The sequence below is a fragment of the Hyla sarda genome, chromosome 1 (genome assembly GCF_029499605.1).
Source record: "Hyla sarda isolate aHylSar1 chromosome 1, aHylSar1.hap1, whole genome shotgun sequence".
Taxonomy (NCBI): domain Eukaryota; kingdom Metazoa; phylum Chordata; class Amphibia; order Anura; family Hylidae; genus Hyla; species Hyla sarda.
In genome coordinates, this window is record NC_079189.1 from 615556684 (window position 1) to 615581322 (window position 24639).

The 24639-nt window shown below is 45.6% G+C and overlaps 2 protein-coding genes across 5 annotated transcripts in view; both read left to right on the forward strand.

Annotated features, from left to right (window-relative positions):
• Window positions 1-4720: 4720 nt before the first annotated feature.
• The window catches only part of LOC130297475 (zinc finger protein 432-like), a 156658-nt gene continuing 136739 nt past the window's right edge, over window positions 4721-24639 (forward strand). The window contains exon 1 of the mRNA XM_056550008.1: window positions 4721-4956. The gene's annotated coding sequence lies outside the window, so the exon portion shown is untranslated. The remainder of the gene's footprint in view (window positions 4957-24639) is intronic.
• On the forward strand, window positions 4981-17176 carry LOC130297646 (zinc finger protein 585B-like). 4 transcript variants are annotated; one of them, XM_056550354.1, is made up of 4 exons: window positions 4981-5425; window positions 9301-9427; window positions 9511-10080; window positions 15620-17176. In XM_056550354.1, exons 1-4 carry the CDS (start codon window positions 5372-5374, stop codon window positions 16888-16890), a joined length of 2022 nt encoding a protein of 673 aa, XP_056406329.1. In that variant the 5' UTR covers window positions 4981-5371; the 3' UTR covers window positions 16891-17176. The 4 variants fall into 4 exon arrangements, with proteins under 4 accessions (XP_056406329.1, XP_056406334.1, XP_056406348.1 ...); XM_056550359.1 differs by having other exon boundaries at window positions 4981-5411; window positions 9515-10080; XM_056550373.1 differs by having other exon boundaries at window positions 4981-5333; window positions 15620-17175.

Here is a 24639-nt window from a genome sequence, read left to right on the forward strand (position 1 = left end):
GTACACATACAGCTCAGCAACATGCACATTACACATATACAGCTCTACTGTGTACACATACAGCTCAGCTACATGTACATTACACATAGACAGCTCTACTGTGTACACATACAGCTCAGCTACATGTACATTACACATATACAGCACTACTGTGTACACATACAGCTCAGCTACATGTACATTACACATATACAGCTCTACTGTGTACACATACAGCTCAGCTACATGTAAATTACACATACAGCTCTACTGTGTACACATACAGCTCAGCTACATGCACATTACACATATACAGCTCTACTGTGTACACATACAGCTCAGCTACATGTACATTACACATATACAGCTCTACTGTGTACACATACAGCTCAGCTACATGCACATTACACATATACAGCTCTACTGTGTACACATACAGCTCAGCTACATGTACATTACACATATACAGCTCTACTGTGTACACATACAGCTCAGCTACATGTACATTACACATATACAGCTCTACCGTGTACACGTACAGCTCAGCTACATGTACATTACACATATACAGCTCTACTGTGTACACATACAGCTCAGCTACATGCACATTACACATATACAGCTCTACTGTGTACACATACAGCTCAGCTACATGCACATTACACATATAGCTCTACTGTGTACACATACAGCTCAGCTACATGCACATTACACATATACAGCTCTACTGTGTATACATATAGCTCAGCTACATGCACATTACACATATACAGCTCTACTGTGTACACATACAGCTCAGCTACATGCACATTACACATATACAGCTCTACTGTGTACATATACAGCTCAGCTACATGTACATTACACATATACAGCTCTACTGTGTACACATACAGCTCAGCTACATGTACATTACACATATACAGCTCTACTGTGTACACATACAGCTCAGCTACATGTACATTACACATATACAGCTCTACTGTGTACACATACAGCTCAGCTACATGTACATTACACATATACAGCTCTACTGTGTACACATACAGCTCAGCTACATGTACATTACACATATACAGCTCTACTGTGTACACATACAGGTCAGCCACATGTACATTACACATATACACCACTACTGTGTACACATACAGCTCAGCTACATGCACATTACACATATACAGCTCTACTGTGTACACATACATCTCAGCTACATTACACATATACAGCTCTACTGTGTACACATACAGCTCAGCTACATGGACATTACACATATACAGCTCTACTGGGTACACATACAGCTCAGCTACATGTACATTACACATATACAGCTCTACTGTGTACACATACAGCTCAGCTACATGTACATTACACATATAAAGCTCTACTGTGTACACATACAGCTCACCTACATGCACATTACACATATACAGCTCTACTGTGTACACATACAGCTCAGCTACATGTACATTACACATATACAGCACTACTGTGTACACATACAGCTCAGCTACATGTACATTACACATATACAGCTCTACTGTGTACACATACAGCTCAGCTACATGCACATTACACATATACAGCTCTACTGTGTACACATACAGCTCAGCTACATGCACATTACACATATACAGCTCTACTGTGTACACATACAGCTCAGCTACATGCACATTACACATATACAGCTCTACTGTGTACACATACAGCTCAGCTACATGTACATTACACATATACAGCACTACTGTGTACACATACAGCTCAGCTACATGTACATTACACATACAGCTCTACTGTGTACACATACAGCTCAGCTACATGTACATTACACATATACAGCTCTACTGTGTACACATACAGCTCAGCTACATGTACATTACACATATACAGCTCTACTGTGTACACATACAGCTCAGCTACATGTACATTACACATATACAGCTCTACTGTGTACACATACAGCTCAGCTACATGTACATTACACATATACAGCTCTACTGTGTACACATACAGCTCAGCTACATGTACATTACACATATACAGCTCTACTGTGTACACATACAGCTCAGCTACATGCACATTACACATATACAGCTCTACTGTGTACACATACAGCTCAGCTACATGCACATTACACACATACAGCTCTACTGTGTACACATACAGCTCAGCTACATGTACATTACACACAGCTCTACTGTGTACACATACAGCTCAGCTACATGTACATTACACATATACAGCTCTACTGTGTACACATACAGCTCAGCTACATGTACATTACACATATACAGCTCTACTGTGTACACATACAGCTCAGCTACATGTACATTACACATATACAGCTCTACTGTGTACACATACAGCCCAGCTACATGTACATTACACATATACAGCTCTACTGTGTACACATACAGCCCAGCTACATGTACATTACACATATACAGCTCTACTGTGTACACATACAGCCCAGCTACATGTACATTACACATATACAGCTCTACTGTGTACACATACAGCTCAGCTACATGCACATTACACATATACAGCACTACTGTGTACACATACAGCTCAGCTACATGCACATTACACATATACAGCTCTACTGTGTACACATACAGCTCAGCTACATGCACATTACACATATACAGCTCTACTGTGTACACATACAGCTCAGCTACATGCACATTACACACATACAGCTCTACTGTGTACACATACAGCTCAGCTACATGTACATTACACACAGCTCTACTGTGTACACATACAGCTCAGCTACATGTACATTACACATATACAGCTCTACTGTGTACACATACAGCTCAGCTACATGCACATTACACATATACAGCTCTACTGTGTACACATACAGCTCAGCTACATGTACATTACACATATACAGCTCTACTGTGTACATACAGCTCAGCTACATGTACATTACACATATACAGCTCTACTGTGTACATATACAGCTCAGCTACATGTACATTACACATATACAGCTCTACTGTGTACACATACAGCTCAGCTACATGCACATTACACATATACAGCTCTACTGTGTACACATACAGCTCAGCTACATGTACATTACACATATACAGCTCTACTGTGTACACATACAGCTCAGCTACATGTACATTACACATATACAGCTCTACTATGTACACATACAGCTCAGCTACATGTACATTACACATATACAGCTCTACTGTGTACACATACAGCTCAGCTACATGTACATTACACACAGCTCTACTGTGTACACATACAGCTCAGCTACATGTACATTACACATATACAGCTCTACTGTGTACACATACAGCTCAGCTACATGTACATTACACATATACAGCTCTACTGTGTACACATACAGCTCAGCTACATGTACATTACACATATACAGCTCTACTGTGTACACATACAGCTCAGCTACATGCACATTACACATATACAGCTCTACTGTGTACACATACAGCTCAGCTACATGCACATTACACATATACATCTCTACTGTGTACACATACAGCTCAGCTACATGCACATTACACATATACAGCTCTACTGTGTACACATACAGCTCAGCTACATGTACATTACATATATACAGCTCTACTGTGTACACATACAGCTCAGCTACATGCACATTACACATATACAGCTCTACTGTGTACACATACAGCTCAGCTACATGTACATTACACATATACAGCTCTACTGTGTACACATACAGCTCAGCTACATGTACATTACACATATACAGCTCTACTGTGTACACATACAGCTCAGCTACATGTACATTACACATATACATCTCTACTGTGTACACATACAGCTCAGCTACATGTACATTACATATACAGCTCTACTGTGTACACGTACAGCTCAGCTACATGTACATTACACATATACAGCTCTACTGTGTACACATACAGCTCAGCTACATGTACATTACACATATACATCTCTACTGTGTACACATACAGCTCAGCTACATGTACATTACATATACAGCTCTACTGTGTACACATACAGCTCAGCTACATGTACATTACACATATACAGCTCTACTGTGTACACATACAGCTCAGCTACATGTACATTACACATATACAGCTCTACTGTGTACACATACAGCTCAGCTACATGTACATTACACATATACAGCTCTACTGTGTACACATACAGCTCAGCTACATGTACATTACACATACAGCTCTACTGTGTACACATACAGCTCAGCTACATGTACATTACACATATACAGCTCTACTGTGTACACATACAGCTCAGCTACATGTACATTACACATATACAGCTCTACTGTGTACACATACAGCTCAGCTACATGTACATTACACATATACAGCTCTACTGTGTACACATACAGCTCAGCTACATGTACATTACACATATACATCTCTACTGTGTACACATACAGCTCAGCTACATGTACATTACACATATACAGCTCTACTGTGTACACATACAGCTCAGCTACATGTACATTACACATACAGCTCTACTGTGTACACATACAGCTCAGCTACATGTACATTACACATATACAGCTCTACTGTGTACACATACAGCTCAGCTACATGTACATTACACATATACAGCTCTACTGTGTACACATACAGCTCAGCTACATGTACATTACACATATACAGCTCTACTGTGTACACATACAGCTCAGCTACATGTACATTACACACAGCTCTGCTGCAGACATATATAACACACACATACACAGCTCTGCACCACGCACATCACACACACACAGCTCTGCTGCATACACATAACTTCAGCTCATCCAGCAGCGATCACAACCAGCACAGCAGAGTCCTGCATACACTGAGCAGAGGAGCCTAGAGCAGCAGCCCCTGATCATGTGACTCCTCCTCCTCCATGTGACTGATCACATGACGGTGACATCATCGCAGGTCCTGTAAGTACACGGCTCCTCTACAGATACAGGTATGTGGGTTCGGTCACCATCAGGATTATTGGGGATGTTTATTATTAACCCTTTATAGACAGTTCCGGGTGGTTTGGGGGGTGGGATCAGCTGAGATGATGGCCGGAGGGCCCCTTACTTGCTCCGGGCTCTGATCACCTCTAAGTATAGAAGATCAGCGATAACACTGATCACTATGTCCGAGCGTTATTCAGGGGTTGTAATAGAAGCCCCTCCCCTAATAAGCTTATACCGCCCCCACTTCTCCCATATTTCTAATAATGTAGGTGGGCGTGGCTTAGACATGACGCTGTGATGACGTCTAGAAGCTTTGTGTCAGCATTTTTCCCCTGATTTCCCTCCTATACTGCCCCCAGAGGATACAACAAGTAAATAAGTGAGTTACACCCCGGATATCCGGCAGGATCTATTACAATGTTATATTACACTAACCAGAAGACCGAGAATCACAGGGGTGAGTGCAAAAAGGTGAGGGGTCAGGTGATGATTAGAGAGGTGACCCTGCTGGGACATTATACAGTAATGGAGGGGTCAGGTGATGATTAGAGAGGTGACCCTGCTGGGACATTATACAGTAATGGAGGGGTCAGGTGATGATTAGAGAGGTGACCCTGCTGGGACATTATACAGTAATGGAGGGGTCAGGTGATGATTAGAGAGGTGACCCTGCTGGGACATTATACAGTAATGGAGGGGTCTGGTGATGATTGGAGAGGTGACACTGCTGGGTCATTATACAGTAATGGAGGGGTCTGGTGATGACTGGAGAGGTGACACTGCTGGGACATTATACAGTAATGGAGGGGTCAGGTGATGATTAGAGAGGTGACCCTGCTGGGTCATTATACAGTAATGGAGGGGTCAGGTGATGATTAGAGAGGTGACACTGCTGGGACATTATACAGTAATGGAGGGGTCTGGTGATGATTAGAGAGGTGACCCTGCTGGGACATTATACAGTAATGGAGGGGTCTGGTGATGACTGGAGAGGTGACACTGCTGGGACATTATACAGTAATGGAGGGGTCAGGTGATGATTAGAGAGGTGACCCTGCTGGGACATTATACAGTAATGGAGGGGTCTGGTGATGATTAGAGAGGTGACCCTGCTGGGACATTATACAGTAATGGAGGGGTCAGGTGATGATTAGAGAGGTGACCCTGCTGGGACATTATACAGTAATGGAGGGGTCAGGTGATGATTAGAGAGGTGACCCTGCTGGGACATTATACAGTAATGGAGGGGTCTGGTGATGACTGGAGAGGTGACACTGCTGGGACATTATACAGTAATGGAGGGGTCTGGTGATGACTGGAGAGGTGACACTGCTGGGACATTATACAGTAATGGAGGGGTCTGGTGATGACTGGAGAGGTGACACTGCTGGGACATTATACAGTAATGGAGGGGTCTGGTGATGACTGGAGAGGTGACACTGCTGGACATTATACAGTAATGGAGGGGTCTGGTGATGACTGGAGAGGTGACCCTGCTGGGACATTATACAGTAATGGAGGGGTCTGGTGATGACTGGAGAGGTGACACTGCTGGGACATTATACAGTAATGGAGGGGTCTGGTGATGACTGGAGAGGTGACACTGCTGGGACATTATACAGTAATGGAGGAGTCTGGTGATGATTGGAGAGGTGACACTGCTGTGACATTATACAGTAATGGAGGGGTCTGGTGATGATTAGAGAGGTGACACTGCTGGGACATTATACAGTAATGGAGGGGTCTGGTGATGACTGGAGAGGTGACACTGCTGGGACATTATACAGTAATGGAGGGGTCTGGAGATGACTGGAGAGGTGACACTGCTGGAACATTGTACAGTAATGGAGGGGTCTGGTGATGACTGGAGAGGTGACACTGCTGGGAATGCTGGGACATTATACAGTAATGGAGGGGTCTGGTGATGACTGGAGAGGTGACACTGCTGGGACATTATACAGTAATGGAGGGGTCTGGTGATGACTGGAGAGGTGACACTGCTGGGACATTATACAGTAATGGAGGGGTCTGGTGATGACAGGAGAGGTGACACTGCTAGGACATTATACAGTAATGGAGGGGTCTGGTGATGACTGGAGAGGTGACACTGCTGGGACATTATACAGTAATGGAGGGGTCTGGAGATGACTGGAGAGGTGACACTGCTGGAACATTGTACAGTAATGGAGGGGTCTGGTGATGACTGGAGAGGTGACACTGCTGGGAATGCTGGGACATTATACAGTAATGGAGGGGTCAGGTGATGATTAGAGAGGTGACCCTGCTGGGACATTATACAGTAATGGAGGGGTCTGGAGATGACTGGAGAGGTGACACTGCTGGGACATTATACAGTAATGGAGGGGTCTGGTGATGACTGGAGAGGTGACACTGCTGGGACATTATACAGTAATGGAGGGGTCTGGTGATGACTGGAGAGGTGACACTGCTGGGACATTATACAGTAATGGAGGGGTCTGGTGATGACTGGAGAGGTGACACTGCTGGGACATTATACAGTAATGGAGGGGTCTGGTGATGACTGGAGAGGTGACACTGCTGGGATATTATACAGTAAAGGAGGGGTCAGGTGATGATTAGAGAGGTGACCCTGCTGGGACATTATACAGTAATGGAGGGGTCTGGTGATGACTGGAGAGGTGACACTGCTGGGACATTATACAGTAATGGAGGGGTCTGGTGATGATTAGAGAGGTGACACTGCTGGGACATTATACAGTAATGGAGGGGTCTGGTGATGACTGGAGAGGTGGCACTGCTGGGACATTATACAGTAATGGAGGAGTCTGGTGATGATTAGAGAGGTGACACTGCTGGGACATTATACAGTAATGGAGGGGTCTGGTGATGACTGGAGAGGTGGCACTGCTGGGACATTATACAGTAATGGAGGGGTCTGGTGATGACTGGAGAGGTGACACTGCTGGGACATTATACAGTAATGGAGGGGTCTGGTGATGACTGGAGAGGTGACACTGCTGGGACATTATACAGTAATGGAGGGGTCTGGTGATGACTGGAGAGGTGACACTGCTGGGACATTATACAGTAATGGAGGGGTCTGGTGATGACTGGAGAGGTGACACTGCTGGGACATTATACAGTAATGGAGGGGTCTGGTGATGACAGGAGAGGTGACACTGCTAGGACATTATACAGTAATGGAGGGGTCTGGTGATGACTGGAGAGGTGACACTGCTGGGACATTATACAGTAATGGAGGGGTCTGGAGATGACTGGAGAGGTGACACTGCTGGAACATTGTACAGTAATGGAGGGGTCTGGTGATGACTGGAGAGGTGACACTGCTGGGAATGCTGGGACATTATACAGTAATGGAGGGGTCAGGTGATGATTAGAGAGGTGACCCTGCTGGGACATTATACAGTAATGGAGGGGTCTGGAGATGACTGGAGAGGTGACACTGCTGGGACATTATACAGTAATGGAGGGGTCTGGTGATGACTGGAGAGGTGACACTGCTGGGACATTATACAGTAATGGAGGGGTCTGGTGATGACTGGAGAGGTGACACTGCTGGGACATTATACAGTAATGGAGGGGTCTGGTGATGACTGGAGAGGTGACACTGCTGGGACATTATACAGTAATGGAGGGGTCTGGTGATGACTGGAGAGGTGACACTGCTGGGATATTATACAGTAAAGGAGGGGTCAGGTGATGATTAGAGAGGTGACCCTGCTGGGACATTATACAGTAATGGAGGGGTCTGGTGATGACTGGAGAGGTGACACTGCTGGGACATTATACAGTAATGGAGGGGTCTGGTGATGATTAGAGAGGTGACACTGCTGGGACATTATACAGTAATGGAGGGGTCTGGTGATGACTGGAGAGGTGGCACTGCTGGGACATTATACAGTAATGGAGGAGTCTGGTGATGATTAGAGAGGTGACACTGCTGGGACATTATACAGTAATGGAGGGGTCTGGTGATGACTGGAGAGGTGGCACTGCTGGGACATTATACAGTAATGGAGGGGTCTGGTGATGACTGGAGAGGTGACACTGCTGGGACATTATACAGTAATGGAGGGGTCTGGTGATGACTGGAGAGGTGACACTGCTGGGACATTATACAGTAATGGAGGGGTCTGGTGATGACTGGAGAGGTGACACTGCTGGGACATTATACAGTAATGGAGGGGTCTGGTGATGACTGGAGAGGTGACACTGCTGGGACATTATACAGTAATGGAGGGGTCTGGTGATGACTGGAGAGGTGACACTGCTGGGAATGCTGGGACATTATACAGTAACACCACTGGAGGGGTCGGGGTGATGACTGTATCATTATGTGTCAGGTTCCTATAAGGTGTCAGGACGTGGCGGTCTATTTCTCCATGGAGGAGTGGGAGTATGTAGAAGGACACAAGGATCAGTACAAGGATCAGGTCATGATGGAGGATCAGCAGCCCCTCACATCACCAGGTAATAGACATGACTATATACACACGTCCTCTCATTATTTGTATGTAAAGAATGAATTCAGTCTCTGTATGTGTTCCCTACAGTCAGATCCAGTAAGAGAACAGCACCAGAGAGGTGTCCCCGTCCTCTTGATGAGCAGAATATGGAAAATATAGATCTGATCTATATTAATGCTCCAGACATAAAGGAAGAAGAAGAGAAGACAGAAGTGAGCGGCGATGAGCAGTATAAAAAGAACATTTCTACAGGAAAAGATTTCATCTATATTATTTCTACAGACATAAAAAAAGAAAAGGAGACAGATGTGAGCGGCGATGAGCAGTATGTGGAGGACATTTCTACAGGGAAAGATTTTATCTATGTTAATGCTACAGACATAAAGGAAGAAGAAGAGACAAATGTGAGCGGTGATAAGCAGTATAAGGAGGACATTCCTATAGGGAAAGATCTGATCTATATTAATACCACAGACCTAAAGAAAGAAGAAGAAGAGACAGATGTGAGCGGTGATGATCAGTATAAGGAGGACCTTCCTTCAGGGAAAGATCTGATCTATATTAATGCTCCAGACATAATAGTAAAAGTAGAAGAAGAGACAGATGTGAGCAGTGATGAGCAGTATAAGGAGGACGTTCCTACAGGTAATCGCTCAGGTGAGTAGTAACCACTAAATACAGAGAAGGGTCACAGATTCTATTCAGTCACCGGCTGCAATAATATTTTCGGGAAGTATTGGTGTAACTAGAATCTTTGGGACTCCAGGGTAAATACGATCCCCTCCCCCTCTATATTGACTCTATAGCAGTCGACTTGATACCATCACCACTACATAGTGACAGAATAATACCGCCATACTGTTTATGAATCACATTATATACAGACTAATATTCCCCCATATAGAGACCATATAGCAGTAGATCCCAGCAGTGACTGACAGGTGACGTCTTCCTGGAGTCGTTCTCTTCCCTTTTGTACGCTGAGCGGACTCGTTGTAGTAACTCTGCATAGATCCCATGTCTATGATTGTCCTGGACACTTTCTTCTGCCCCAAAGACCCCGAAAAGTCTTAGTCCAGTTACCCCAGCTATGGGTCCTACCAGGGGTCAGTCAGCGACAAAGAAGCTGCAAACTTATGCCTGAACCGCTACACAAGATGGCGCTGGTACCTTCCAAAGAATCCTGAGGAGATGGGATAAGCGTCTGATTGTGGGGGTCGTCCCGCTGGGGAACCCCGCGATCTTGGCTGTGGCACCCCCAGTTATCAGCTGCCCAGATTGAATTCACTTTGTGGCTGATGATGGGCGAGGCAGGGGATGGAGCATCGTGACATCACTGCTCCGCCCCTCGTGATGTCACAGTCCGCCCCCTCAATACAAGTCTATGGGAGGGTGTGTAACGGCCTGTGATGTCATGAGGGGCGGAGCCGTGATGTCACGATGCTCCATCCCCTGCATCGCCAGTCATCAGCCACAGAGCGAATTCGCTCTGGGCGGCTGATAATGACGGGGTGACACAGCAGAGATCGTGGGGGTCCCCAGCGGCGAGACCCCCGTGATCAGACATCTTATCCCCCTATCCTTTGGATATTGGATAAGATGTCTAGGGGTAGAGTACTCCTTTAACTCTCTAGGATCCATATCACCTCTATGTAGTCACAGATAGAATTCCTGATCACCTCCAGTGGTTTATACTCCTCATATTACAATAATACATGAGAGAGTCTGCAATCCTCTGGATCCTACTTACCCTACTCGTGTGCTCCTCTGGATCCTACTTATCCTACTCGTGTGCTCCTCTGGATCCTACTTACCCTACTCGTGTGCTCCTCTGGATCCTACTTATCCTACTCGTGTGCTCCTCTGGATCCTACTTATCCTACTCGTGTGCTCCTCTGGATCCTACTTACCCTACTCGGTGTGCTCCTCTGGATCCTACTTATCCTACTCGTGTGCTCCTCTGGATCCTACTTACCCTACTCGGTGTGCTCCTCTGGATCCTACTTATCCTACTCGTGTGCTCCTCTGGATCCTACTTATCCTACTCGTGTGCTCCTCTGGATCCTACTTACCCTACTCGGTGTGCTCCTCTGGATCCTACTTATCCTACTCGTGTGCTCCTCTGGATCCTACTTATCCTACTCGTGTGCTCCTCTGGATCCTACTTACCCTACTCGGTGTGCTCCTCTGGATCCTACTTATCCTACTCGTGTGCTCCTCTGGATCCTACTTACCCTACTCGGTGTGCTCCTCTGGATCCTACTTATCCTACTCGTGTGCTCCTCTGGATCCTACTTATCCTACTCGTGTGCTCCTCTGGATCCTACTTACCCTACTCGGTGTGCTCCTCTGGATCCTACTTATCCTACTCGTGTGCTCCTCTGGATCCTACTTACCCTACTCGGTGTGCTCCTCTGGATCCTACTTATCCTACTCGTGTGCTCCTCTGGATCCTACTTATCCTACTCGTGTGCTCCTCTGGATCCTACTTATCCTACTCGTGTGCTCCTCTGGATCCTACTTATCCTACTCGTGTGCTCCTCTGGATCCTACTTACCCTACTCGTGTGCTCCTCTGGATCCTACTTATCCTACTCGTGTGCTCCTCTGGATCCTACTTATCCTACTCGTGTGCTCCTCTGGATCCTACTTACCCTACTCGTGTGCTCCTCTGGATCCTACTTATCCTACTCGTGTGCTCCTCTGGATCCTACTTATCCTACTCGTGTGCTCCTCTGCATCCTACTTATCCTACTCGTGTGCTCCTCTGAATCCTACTTATCCTACTCGTGTGCTCCTCTGGATCCTACTTATCCTACTCCGTGTGCTCCTCTGGATCCTACTTATCCTACTCGGTGTGCTCCTCTGGATCCTACTTATCCTACTCCGTGTGCTCCTCTGGATCCTACTTATCCTACTCGTGTGCTCCTCTGGATCCTACTTATCCTACTCGGTGTGCTCCTCTGGATCCTACTCATCCTACTCGTGTGCTCCTCTGGATCCTACTTATCCTACTCCGTGTGCTCCTCTGCATCCTACTTATCCTACTCGGTGTGCTCCTCTGGATCCTACTTATCCTACTCGTGTGCTCCTCTGGATCCTACTCGTGTGCTCCTCTGGATCCTACTTATCCTACTCGGTGTGCTCCTCTGCATCCTACTTATCCTACTCGGTGTGCTCCTCTGCATCCTACTTATCCTACTCGGTGTGCTCCTCTGGATCCTACTTATCCTACTCGGTGTGCTCCTCTGGATCCTACTTACCCTACTCGTGTGCTCCTCTGGATCCTACTTATCCTACTCGTGTGCTCCTCTGGATCCTACTTATCCTACTCGTGTGCTCCTCTGGATCCTACTTACCCTACTCGTGTGCTCCTCTGGATCCTACTTATCCTACTCGGTGTGCTCCTCTGGATCCTACTTATCCTACTCGGTGTGCTCCTCTGGATCCTACTTATCCTACTCGTGTGCTCCTCTGGATCCTACTTATCCTACTCGTGTGCTCCTCTGCATCCTACTTATCCTACTCGGTGTGCTCCTCTGGATCCTACTCATCCTACTCGTGTGCTCCTCTGCATCCTACTTATCCTACTCGGTGTGCTCCTCTGGATCCTACTTATCCTACTCGTGTGCTCCTCTGGATCCTACTCGTGTGCTCCTCTGGATCCTACTTATCCTACTCGGTGTGCTCCTCTGCATCCTACTTATCCTACTCGGTGTGCTCCTCTGCATCCTACTTATCCTACTCGGTGTGCTCCTCTGGATCCTACTTATCCTACTCGTGTGCTCCTCTGGATCCTACTTATCCTACTCGTGTGCTCCTCTGGATCCTACTTATCCTACTCGGTGTGCTCCTCTGGATCCTACTTATCCTACTCAGTGGGCTCCTCTGGATCCTACTTATCCTACTCGTGTGCTCCTCTGGATCCTACTTATCCTACTCGTTGCTCCTCTGGATCCTACTTATCCTACTCGGTGTGCTCCTCTGGATCCTACTTATCCTACTCGTGTGCTCCTCTGGATCCTACTTAATCCTACTCGTGTGCTCCTCTGGATCCTACTTATCCTACTCGGTGTGCTCCTCTGGATCCTACTTACCCTACTCAGTGGGCTCCTCTGGATCCTACTTACCTTACTCGGTGTGCTCCTCTGGATCTACTTATCCTACTCGGTTGGCTCCTCTGGATCCTACTTATCCTACTCGGTGTGCTCCTCTGGATCCTACTTATCCTACTCGGTGTGCTCCTCTGGATCCTACTTATCCTACTCGGTGTGCTCCTCTGGATCCTACTTATCCTACTCGGTGTGCTCCTCTTGATCCTACTTACCCTACTCGGTGTGCTCCTCTGGATCCTACTTATCCTACTCAGTGTGCTCCGACCAATCCGAATGGGCATTCACTGGTAAATCACCTGTATTACTGAAGTGTATGCACTGACTTGTGTCTGGTAGCGCCCCCTACAGTACAGGGAGGTATTACATGTTCTGTACTCTTTACCTGTATTACTGAAGTGTATGCACTGACTGGGGTCTGGTAGAGCCCCCTACAGTACAGGGAGGTATTACATGTTCTGTACTCTTTACCTGTATTACTGGAAGTGTATGTACTGACTGGTGCCTGGTAGCGCCCCCTACAGTACAGGGAGGTATTACATGTTCTGTACTCTTTACCTGTATTACTGAAGTGTATGCAGTGACTGGTGTCTGGTAGTGCCCCCTACAGTACAGGGAGGTATTACATGTTCTGTACTCTTTACCTGTATTACTGAAGTGTATGCACTGACTGGGGTCTGGTAGAGCCCCCTACAGTACAGGGAGGTATTACATGTTCTGTACTCTTTACCTGTATTACTGAAGTGTATGCACTGACTGGTGTCTGGTAGCGCCCCCTACAGTACAGGGAGGTATTACATGTTCTGTACTCTTTACCTGTATTACTGAAGTGTATGCACTGACTGGTGTCTGGTAGCACCCCCTACAGTACAGGGAGGTATTACATGTTCTGTACTCTTTACCTGTATTACTGAAGTGTATGCACTGACTGGTGACTGGTAGCGCCCCCTACAGTACAGGGAGGTATTACATGTTCTGTACTCTTTACCTGTATTACTGAAGTGTATGCAGTGACTGGTGACTGGTAGTGCCCCCTACAGTACAGGGAGGTATTACATGTTCTGTACTCTTTACCTGTATTACTGAAGTGTATGCAGTGACGTTACTGTTAGTGCCCCCTACAGTACAGGGAGGTATTACATGTTCTGTACTCTTTACCTGTGCCAGGGTAATCTGCTCCTTTGGACACCAGGTGAGGGCGGTTCCATGTTACTTTTTTAGGACACTGTGTGTTCTGTACAGGACCCTGAAGAAGCTCCTGTCCTCTCCATTTTATATGTAAGGATTTGCTTTATCTATATTATCTACTTATCTTTCTTTAATCCTCACTTTTTCTTATTTTTGGATGACATTTTGGGGCTTTAGAACCAATTACCGAGTTTCTATAGAGTTCTGGTAGATAGATCTCATAACGCCCGTGCCAGGACGGAGGTCGTGCTTTGCTCCCGGATGACTGCTCCCATTATAATCTGCGGGGTCAGGTGGATTGGGGGGCACGGTCATTTGGTCCCTGACCGGGCCCCCATAGCAGTGATTTTTCCCTGAGGCTGTGTCCACATGATTGTCAAAGACAGGTGTCCCTGCTCCTTGTAAGGCAGTGGTGTCAAACTGCGGACCTCCAGATGTTGCAAAACTTCAACTCCCAGCATGCCTGGACACCAAAGGTCTGTCTGCCTCCTCCAGAGGATGCACACTGTCCCTGAAAGGCATATCAAGGCTTCCCTCTCATCGTGTCCCTTAGTGTAATAGTCTTCAAACTGCGGACCTCCAGATGTTTGCAAAACTTCAACTGGGAGTTGAAGTTTTGCAACATCTAAAGGACTTCAGTTTGAAGACCACTGCACAAAGGCCTTGATTTACCTTTCAGGGACAGTGTGGATCCTCTAGAGAAGGCAGACAGACCTTTTGGCTGTCCAGGGATTTTTGGGAGTTGAAGTTTTGCAACATCTGGAGGGCCACAGTTTGACACCACTGTTGTATGGCTGCTCCGCCCCTAATAGTATATCTTATTTAAAAATATAATTATAATTTCCTGGGTCGTTAAGGGGTTAATACTGATCATAAAATCTGTGTTATTCTCTGCAGATTCTTGTAGCAGGAGATCAGAGGAGAATCTTATATCTTCAGATTATAAAGCAGATGATGATATCACACAAGATACATATGAAGAACATTCCATTATCCCAGATACACCCTCAGCTCTTCACAGCCAAGATCTGATCCTTATATACAGATCTGATCCTTATATACAGGTCCCATCTTCTCATTCATCACAGGATGTTAAGCAAAAAAAAAGTAAGAAGGAATATATATGTCCAGAATGTGGGAAATGTTGTGCTCAGAAATCAGATCTTTTAAAGCATCTAAAAGTTCACACAGGAGAGAAGCCGTTTTCGTGTTCAGAATGTGGAAAATGTTTTAGTACCAAATCAAATCTTGTTAAACATCAAAAAAGTCACAAAGGGGAGAAGCCAGTTTCGTGTTCAGAATGTGGGAAACGTTTTACACATCAAGGCAATCTTGTTCAACACTTGAGAATTCACACAGGGGAGAAGCCATTTGCATGCTCGCAATGTGATAAATGTTTTTCTGAGAAATCGTATCTTGTTAAACATCAGAGAAGTCACACAGGGGAGAAAACGGTTTTCATGCTCAGAATGTGGGAAATGTTTTTCCATCAAATCAAATCTTATCCAACATCAAAGAATTCACACAGGAGAGAAGCCATTTTTCATGTTCCGAATGTGAGAAATGTTTTTCTGATAAAGCAAATCTTCTTAAACATCAAAGAATTCACACAGGGGAGAAACCATTTCCATGTCCCGAATGTGGGAAATGTTTTACTGATAAATCAAGTCTTGTTAAACATCAAAGAAGTCACACAGGGGAGAAACCATTTTCATGTTCAGATTGTGGGAAATCTTTTCCTTGGAATGCAGACCTTGTTAAACATCAAAAAAACTCACACAGGGGAGAAGACCTTTCCATGTTCAGAATGTGGGAAATGTTTTACTGAGAAATCAAGTCTTGCTGTACATCAAAGAACTCACACAGGGGAGAAGCCATATTCATGCTCAGCATGTGGAAAAAGTTTTACTTACAGATCAAGTCTTGTTGATCATGAAAAATCTCACGCAGAGAAGCAGTCATTTTCATGTTCAGAATGTGGGAAATGTTTCACTAAAATATCAAATCTTAAAAAACACCAAAAAACTCACACAGGGGAAAAAGCCATTTTCATGTTCAGAATGTGGGAAATGTTATACTCGCAAACCAAACCTTATCAGTCATCAAAGAACTCACACAGGAGAGAAACCATTTTTCATGCTCAGAATGTGGGAAATGTTTTATTCTGAAATCAATTCTTGTTTATACATCAAAGAACTCACACCGGGGAGAGGCCATTTTCATGTTCAGAATGTGGGAAATGTTTTTACTCGGAAATCAGCTCTTGTTCAGCATCAAAGATTTCACCCGTGAGAGAAGCCAATTCAGAGCAATAAATGATGCAGATAAAACATCTATATATTATCCATGTACATAGGATATCTGACATTTATACATATATCATATACTGCATCTCCAAACTTGTTACCAATTGTTAATAAAAGTTTTCTTTTGAAACGTATCCAGCTATGTCTTGTCTATAGATTTGCACGGTAGGAAAAGAGTCAAGAAGACCTAACATACATAGTAGGCCCAAAAATAAACCCGGTTATTTAAGAGTATGCAGACCATTTTTTTTTTGGGGGGGGGGGGGGGGGGGGGCGGGGGACCCCCATCAATCACCTTGGTTCAAAATGCTTAATAACAGAGGGTTAATAACATAAGAGTGCTGTATTGACTTAAAGGGTTACTCCACTGTCAGTGCGGGCTGCAGGGGTTGTGACGTCATGCCACGCCCCCCTCAATGCAAGTCTATGGGAGGGGGCGTGGCGGCTAAAGCCGCCACGCCCCCTCCCATGGACTTGCATTGAGGAGGCATGGCGTCACGATTCCCCGCAACCAGTGTTCGGAACCAAATTGTTCCGAAAGCTGGGGCAGTGGAGTACCCCTTTAAAGGAGAAGTCTCATAGTAAAAAAAAAAACATATCCCCTATCTCCAGTGGTCGGACCCCCCGCGATCTCCTGTATGGAGCCCCGGCTCTCCTCCAGAGCTGGGGGTCATGACGCACCACTCCGGGGGGGGGGGGGGGGGGGGGGGGGGAAGTGAAGGGGTTAGGATTAGGGGTTAGATGTTAGGATTAGAGTTAGGGGTTAGAGGTTAGAATTAGGGGTTAGTGTTAGAGGTTGTATTTGGGGTTAGAGGTTGGGGTTAGCATTAGGGTTAGAGTTAGGATAGGTTTTAAGGGTTAGAGGTTAGATTTAGGGGTAAATATTAAGGTTAGGGGTTAGGATTATGATTAGAGGTTAGGATTAGGGGTGAGGTTTGGTAGTAGGGGTTAGGATTAGGGGTTAGGATTATGGGTAGAGGTTAGGTTAGGGGTTAGGATTATGGGTAGAGGTTAGGGTTAGGATTAGGGGTTAGGATTATGGGTAGAGGTTAGGATTAGGGGTTAGGATTATGGGTAGAGGGTTAAGGTTAGGATTAGGGGTTAGGATTATGGGTAGAGGTTAGGGTTAGGGGTTAGGATTATGGGTAGAGGATAGGGTTAGGATTATGGGTAGAGGTTAGGATTAGGGGTTAGGATTGGTAGTAAGGGTTAGGATTAGGGGTAGAGGTTAGGGTTATGGTTAGACATTAGGATTAGGGGTTAGGATTATGGTTAGAGGTTAGGATTAGGGGTTAGAGGTTAGGATTATGGTTAGAGGTTAGGATAGGGTTTAGAGGTTAGGATTAGAGGTTAGGATAGGATTTAGAGGTTAGGATTATGGTTATAGGTTAGGATTAGGGGTTAGAGGTTAGGATTAGGGGTTAGGATTATGGTTAGAGGTTAGGGTTAGGATTAGAGGTTAGGATTATGATTAGGGGTTAGGATTATGGTTAGGATTATGGTTAGAGGTTAGGATTAGGGGTTAGAGGTTAGGATTAGGGGTTAGATGTTAGGATTAAGCGTTAGGATTATGGTTAGGATTAGGGGTTAGAGGTTAGGATTATGGTTAGAGGTTAGGATAGGGTTTAGAGGTTAGTATTAGGGGTTAGGATTATGGTTAGGATTTAGGGGTTGGTATAATGGTTAGAGGTTAGGATTATGAATAGAGGTTAGGGGTTAGGATTATGGTTAGAGGTTAGGATTAGGGGTTAGGGTTAGGAATCGTGCCAACCTAATGTGGGGGAACTATGCTGCCAACCTAATGTGGGGGGAACTATACTGCCAACCTAATGTGGGGGAACTACAGTATACTGCCAACCTAATGTGGAGGAACTACAGTATACTGCCAACCTAATGTGGGGGAACTACAGTATACTGCCAAACCCTAATGTGGGGGAACTATACTGCCAACCTAATGTGGGGGAACTATTCTGATAACCTAATGTGGGGGAACTACAGTATACTGCCAACCTAATGTGGGGGGAGTATATCCCAAACTCTATATTTTAACTGCAAAAGTTGGGGGTCGTCTTATACACTGGAAAATACTGTACTCAAATGTGGTCGGAGCACGAAAGTGGGGCAGTACCCAGGCATACAGCCTCCAGCCATACACTGTATATGGCAGAAGGCTGTATGTCTGTGAGGGCCACTGCTCTCCTAATGTGGGGGGAACTATACTGCCAACCTAATGTGGGGGGAACTATACTGCCAACCTAATGTGGGGGAAACTATACTACCAACCTAATGTGGGGGAACTATACTGCCAACCTAATGTTGGGAACTATACTGGATACCTAATGTTGGGGAACTATACTGCCAACCTAATGTGGGGGGAACTATACTGCCAACCTAATGTGGAGGGAACTATACTGCCACCCTAATGTGGGGGGAACTATACAGCCAACCTAATGTGGGGGGGACTATACTGCACATCTAATGTGGGGGAACTACAACCTAATGTTGGGGAACTATACTGCCAACCTAATGTGGGGGGGACTATACTGCCAACCTAATGTGGGGAAACTATACTGCCAACCTAATGTGGGGGAACTCTACTGCCAACCTAATGTGGAGGAACTACAACCTAATGTGGGGGAACTATACTGCCAACCTAATGTGGAGGAACTACAATCTAATGTGGGGGAACTACAACCTAATGTGGGGGGACTAATCTGCCAACCTAATGTGGAGGAACTATACTGCCAACCTAATGTGGGGGAACTATACTGCCAACCTAATGTGGGGGAACTATACTGCCAACCTAATGTGGGGGAACTATACTGCCAACCTAATGTGGGGAACTACAACCTAATGTGGGGGGACTAACCTGCCAACCAAATGTGGAGGAACTATACTGCCAACCTAATGTGGGGGGGACTATACTGCCAACCTAATGTGGGGAAACTATACTGCCAACCTAATGTGGGGAAACTATACTGCCAACCTAATGTGGGGGAACTATACTGCACACCTAATGTGGGGGGAACTATACTGCCAACCTAATGTGGGGGAACTACAACCTAATGTGGGGGAACTACAACCTAATGTGGGGAGAACTATACTGCACACCTAATGTGGGGGAACTATACTTGGGGGAACTACAACCTAATGTGGGGGAACTAGACTGTCAACCTAATGTGGGGGGGACTATACTGCCAACCTAATGTGGGGGAACTATACTGCCAACCTAATGTGGGGGAACTATGCTGATAACCTAATGTGGGGGAACTACAGTATACTGCCAACCTAATGTGAGGGGAGTATATCCCAAACTCTATATTTTAACTGCAAAAGTTGGGGGTCGTCTTATACACTGGAAAATATGGTACTCAAATGTGATCGGAGCACGAAAGTGGGGGCAGTAACCAGGCATACAGCCTCCAGCCATACACTGTATATGGCAGAAGGCTGTATGTCTGTGGGGGCCACTGCCTACCTAATGTGGTGGAACTATACTGCCAACCTAATGTGGGGGAACTATACTGCCAACCTAATGTGGGGGGAACTATACAGACAACCTAATGTTAGGGAACTATACTGACAACCTAATGTGGGGGAACTATACTGACAACCTAATGTGGGGGGACTATACTGCCAACCTAATGTGGGGGGAACTATACTGCCAACCTAATGTGGGGGAACTACAACCTAATGTGGGGAAACTATACTGCCAACCTAATGTGGGAGAACTACAACCTAATGTGGGGGAACTACAACCTAATGTGGGGGGATTACAACCTAATGTGGGGGAACTATACTGCCAACCTAATGTGGGGGGGACGGGGGACTATACTGCCAACCAAATGTGGGAAACTATACTGAAAACCTAATGTGGGGGAACTATACAGCCAACCTAATGTGGGGGGAACTATACAGACAACCTAATGTTAGGGAACTATACTGACAACCTAATGTGGGGGAACTATACTGACAACCTAATGTGGGGGGACTATACTGCCAACCTAATGTGGGGGGAACTATACTGCCAACCTAATGTGGGGGAACTACAACCTAATGTGGGGAAACTATACTGCCAACCTAATGTGGGGAGAACTACAACCTAATGTGGGGGAACTACAACCTAATGTGGGGGGATTACAACCTAATGTGGGGGAACTATACTGCCAACCTAATGTGGGGGGGGACGGGGACTATACTGCCAACCAAATGTGGGAAACTATACTGAAAACCTAATGTGGGGGGAACTATACAGCCAATCTAATGTGGGGTAACTATACTGCCAACCTAATGTGGGGGGAACTATGCTGACAATCTAATGTGGGGAGAACTATACTGCCAACCTAATGTGGGGGGGGGGGGACTATACTGCCAGCCTAGTGTGGGGAACTATACTGCACCTAATGTGGGGAACTATACTGCCCTACTAATGTGGGGGAAACTATACTGCACTCCTAATGTGGGGGAACTATAACCTAATGTGGAGGGAACTATACTGCCAACCTAATGTGGGGGGAACTATACTGCCAACCTAATGTGGAAAGAACTACAACCTAATGTGGGGGGAACTATACTGCCAACCTAATGTGGGGGAACTATACTGCCAACCTAATGTGGGGAAACTACAACCTAATGTGGGGGAACTATACTGCCAACCTAATGTGGGGGAACTATACTGCCAACCTAATGTGGGGAAACTACAGTATACTGCCAACCTAATGTGGAGAAACTACAACCTAATGTGGGGGGAACTATACTGCCAGCCTAATGTGGGGGAATATACTGCCAACCTAATGTGGGGACCTATGCTGCCAACCTAATGTGGGGGAACTATGCTGCCAACCTAATGTGGGGGGGAACTATACTGCTAACCTAAAGTGGGGGAACTAACCTGCCAACCTAATGTGGAGGAACTATACTGCCAACCTAATGTGGGGTAACTATACTGCTAACCTAATGTGGGGGAACTAACCTGCCAACCTAATGTGGAGGAACTATACTGCCAACCTAATGTGGGGGAACTATACTGCCAACCTAATGTGGGGGAACTATACTGCCAACCTAATGTGGGGGGGGGGACTATACTGCACACCTAATGTGGGGGGAACTATACTGCCAACCTAATGTGGGGGAACTATACTGCCAACCTAATGTGGGGGAATTATGCTGCCAACCTAATGTGGGGGAACTATACTGCCAACCTAATGTGGGGGAACTGTACTGCCAACCTAATGTGGGGGGACTATACTGCCAACCTAATGTGGGGGGACTACAACCTAATGTGGGGGGAACTATACTGCCAACCTAATGTGGGGGGACTACAACCTAATGTGGGGGAACTTTACTGCCAACCTAATGTGGGGAAACTACAACCTAATGTGGGGGAACTATACTGCCAACCTAATGTGGGGGAACTATACTGCCAACCTAATATGGGGAAACTACAGTATACGGCCAACCTAATGTGGAGAAACTACAACCTAATGTGGGGGGAACTATACTGCCAACCTAATGTGGGGGGACTACAACCTAATGTGGGGGAACTTTACTGCCAGCCTAATGTGGGGGAATATACTGCCAACCTAATGTGGGGGAACTATGCTGCCAACCTAATGTGTGGGGAACTATACTGCTAACCTAATGTGGGGGAACAAACCTGCCAACCTAATGTGGAGGAACTATACTGCCAACCTAATGTGGGGTAACTATACTGCTAACCTAATGTGGAGGAACTATACTGCCAACCTAATGTGGGGGAACTATACTGCCAACCTAATGTGGGGGAACTATACTGCCAACCTAATGTGGGGGGACTATACTGCCAACCTAATGTGGGGGAACTACAACCTAATGTGGGGGAACTATACTGCACACCTAATGTGGGGGGAACTATACTGCACACCTAATGTGGGGGGAACTATACTGCACACCTAATGTGGGGGAACTATGCTGCCAATCTAATGTGGGGGAACTATACTGCCAACCTAATGTGGGGGAACTATACTGCCAACCTAATGTGGGGGAACTATACTGCCAACCTAATGTGGGGGGAACTATACTGCCAACCTAATGTGGGGGGAACTATACTGCCAACCTAATGTGGGGGGAACTATACTGCCAACCTAATGTGGGGGAACTATACTGCCAACCTAATGTGGGGGAACTATACTGCCAACCTAATGTGGGGGGACTATACTGCCAACCTAATGTGGGGGAACTACAACCTAATGTGGGGGAACTATACTGCACACCTAATGTGGGGGGAACTATACTGCACACCTAATGTGGGGGGAACTATACTGCCAACCTAATGTGGGGGGAACTATACTGCACACCTAATGTGGGGGAACTATGCTGCCAACCTAATGTGGGGGAACTATACTGCCAACCTAATGTGGGGGAACTATACTGCCAACCTAATGTGGGGGGAACTATACTGCCAACCTAATGTGGGGGGAACTATACTGCCAACCTAATGTGGGGGAACTATGCTGCCAACCTAATGTGGGGGAACTATACTGCCAACCTAATGTGGGGGAACTATACTGCCAACCTAATGTGGGGGGACTATACTGCCAACCTAATGTGGGGGAACTACAACCTAATGTGGGGGAACTATACTGCACACCTAATGTGGGGGGAACTATACTGCACACCTATTGTGGGGGAACTATACTGCCAACCTAATGTGGGGGGAACTATACTGCACACCTAATGTGGGGGAACTATGCTGCCAACCTAATGTGGGGGAACTATACTGCCAACCTAATGTGGGGGAACTATACTGCCAACCTAATGTGGGGGAACTATACTGCCAACCTAATGTGGGGGGAACTATACTGCCAACCTAATGTGGGGGGAACTATACTGCCAACCTAATGTGGGGGAACTATGCTGCCAACCTAATGTGGGGGAACTATACTGCCAACCTAATGTGGGGGGAACTATACTGCCAACCTAATGTGGGGGAACTACAGTATACTCCCAACCATGTGTGGGGAGTATATCCCAAAAGTTTTTACTGCAAAAGTTGAGGGTCGTCTTATACGCCGGAAAATACAGTACTCAAATGGGGTATCAATAAAAAGTACAGATCACGGCGCAAAAAATGAGCCCCCATACCGCCGCTTGTACGGAAAAATAAAAAGGTTATAGGTCGTCAAAATAGAGGAATTTTAAGCATACTAATTTGGTTAAAAAGTTTGTGATTTTTTTAATCATTTTAATCCTTTTGACCCACAGAATAAAGAACACGTAATTTTTACCGTAAAGTGCAGAGCATGAAAACAAAACTTTCCAAAATTAGCAAAATCGCGGTTTTCTTTTCAATTTCCCCACACAAATAGTATTTTTTTGGGTTGCGCCGTACATTTTATGGTAAAATTTGTGATTTCATTACAAATATACATATACTCGCCTGTGGATGAAAATATAAAAGTTATGATTTTTAGAAAGCGAGGAGGAAAAAACGAAAATGCTAAAATTAAACTGTTTGAATCCTTATGGCCCAAATCAGCTTACTGGAAGGATTAAGATTTTTTTAATAGAAGTAATTTACAAATAATAATAATAATTTCCAGCGGAGTACCCCTTTAAGGGATGACAAATAGA

What these genes read in the sequence shown, in the direction of transcription:
- LOC130297646 (XM_056550354.1), top strand. Translation starts at nt 5,372, where the DNA reads ATGTTATATTACACTAACCAGAAGACCGAGAATCACAGGGGTGAGTGC. An exon ending in ACAGGGGTGAGTGCAAAAAG is followed by an intron (nt 5,426 to 9,300) that starts GTGAGGGGTCAG and finishes ATTATGTGTCAG; the next exon opens with GTTCCTATAAGGTGTCAGGA. An exon ending in TCCTACAGGTAATCGCTCAG is followed by an intron (nt 10,081 to 15,619) that starts GTGAGTAGTAAC and finishes TATTCTCTGCAG; the next exon opens with ATTCTTGTAGCAGGAGATCA.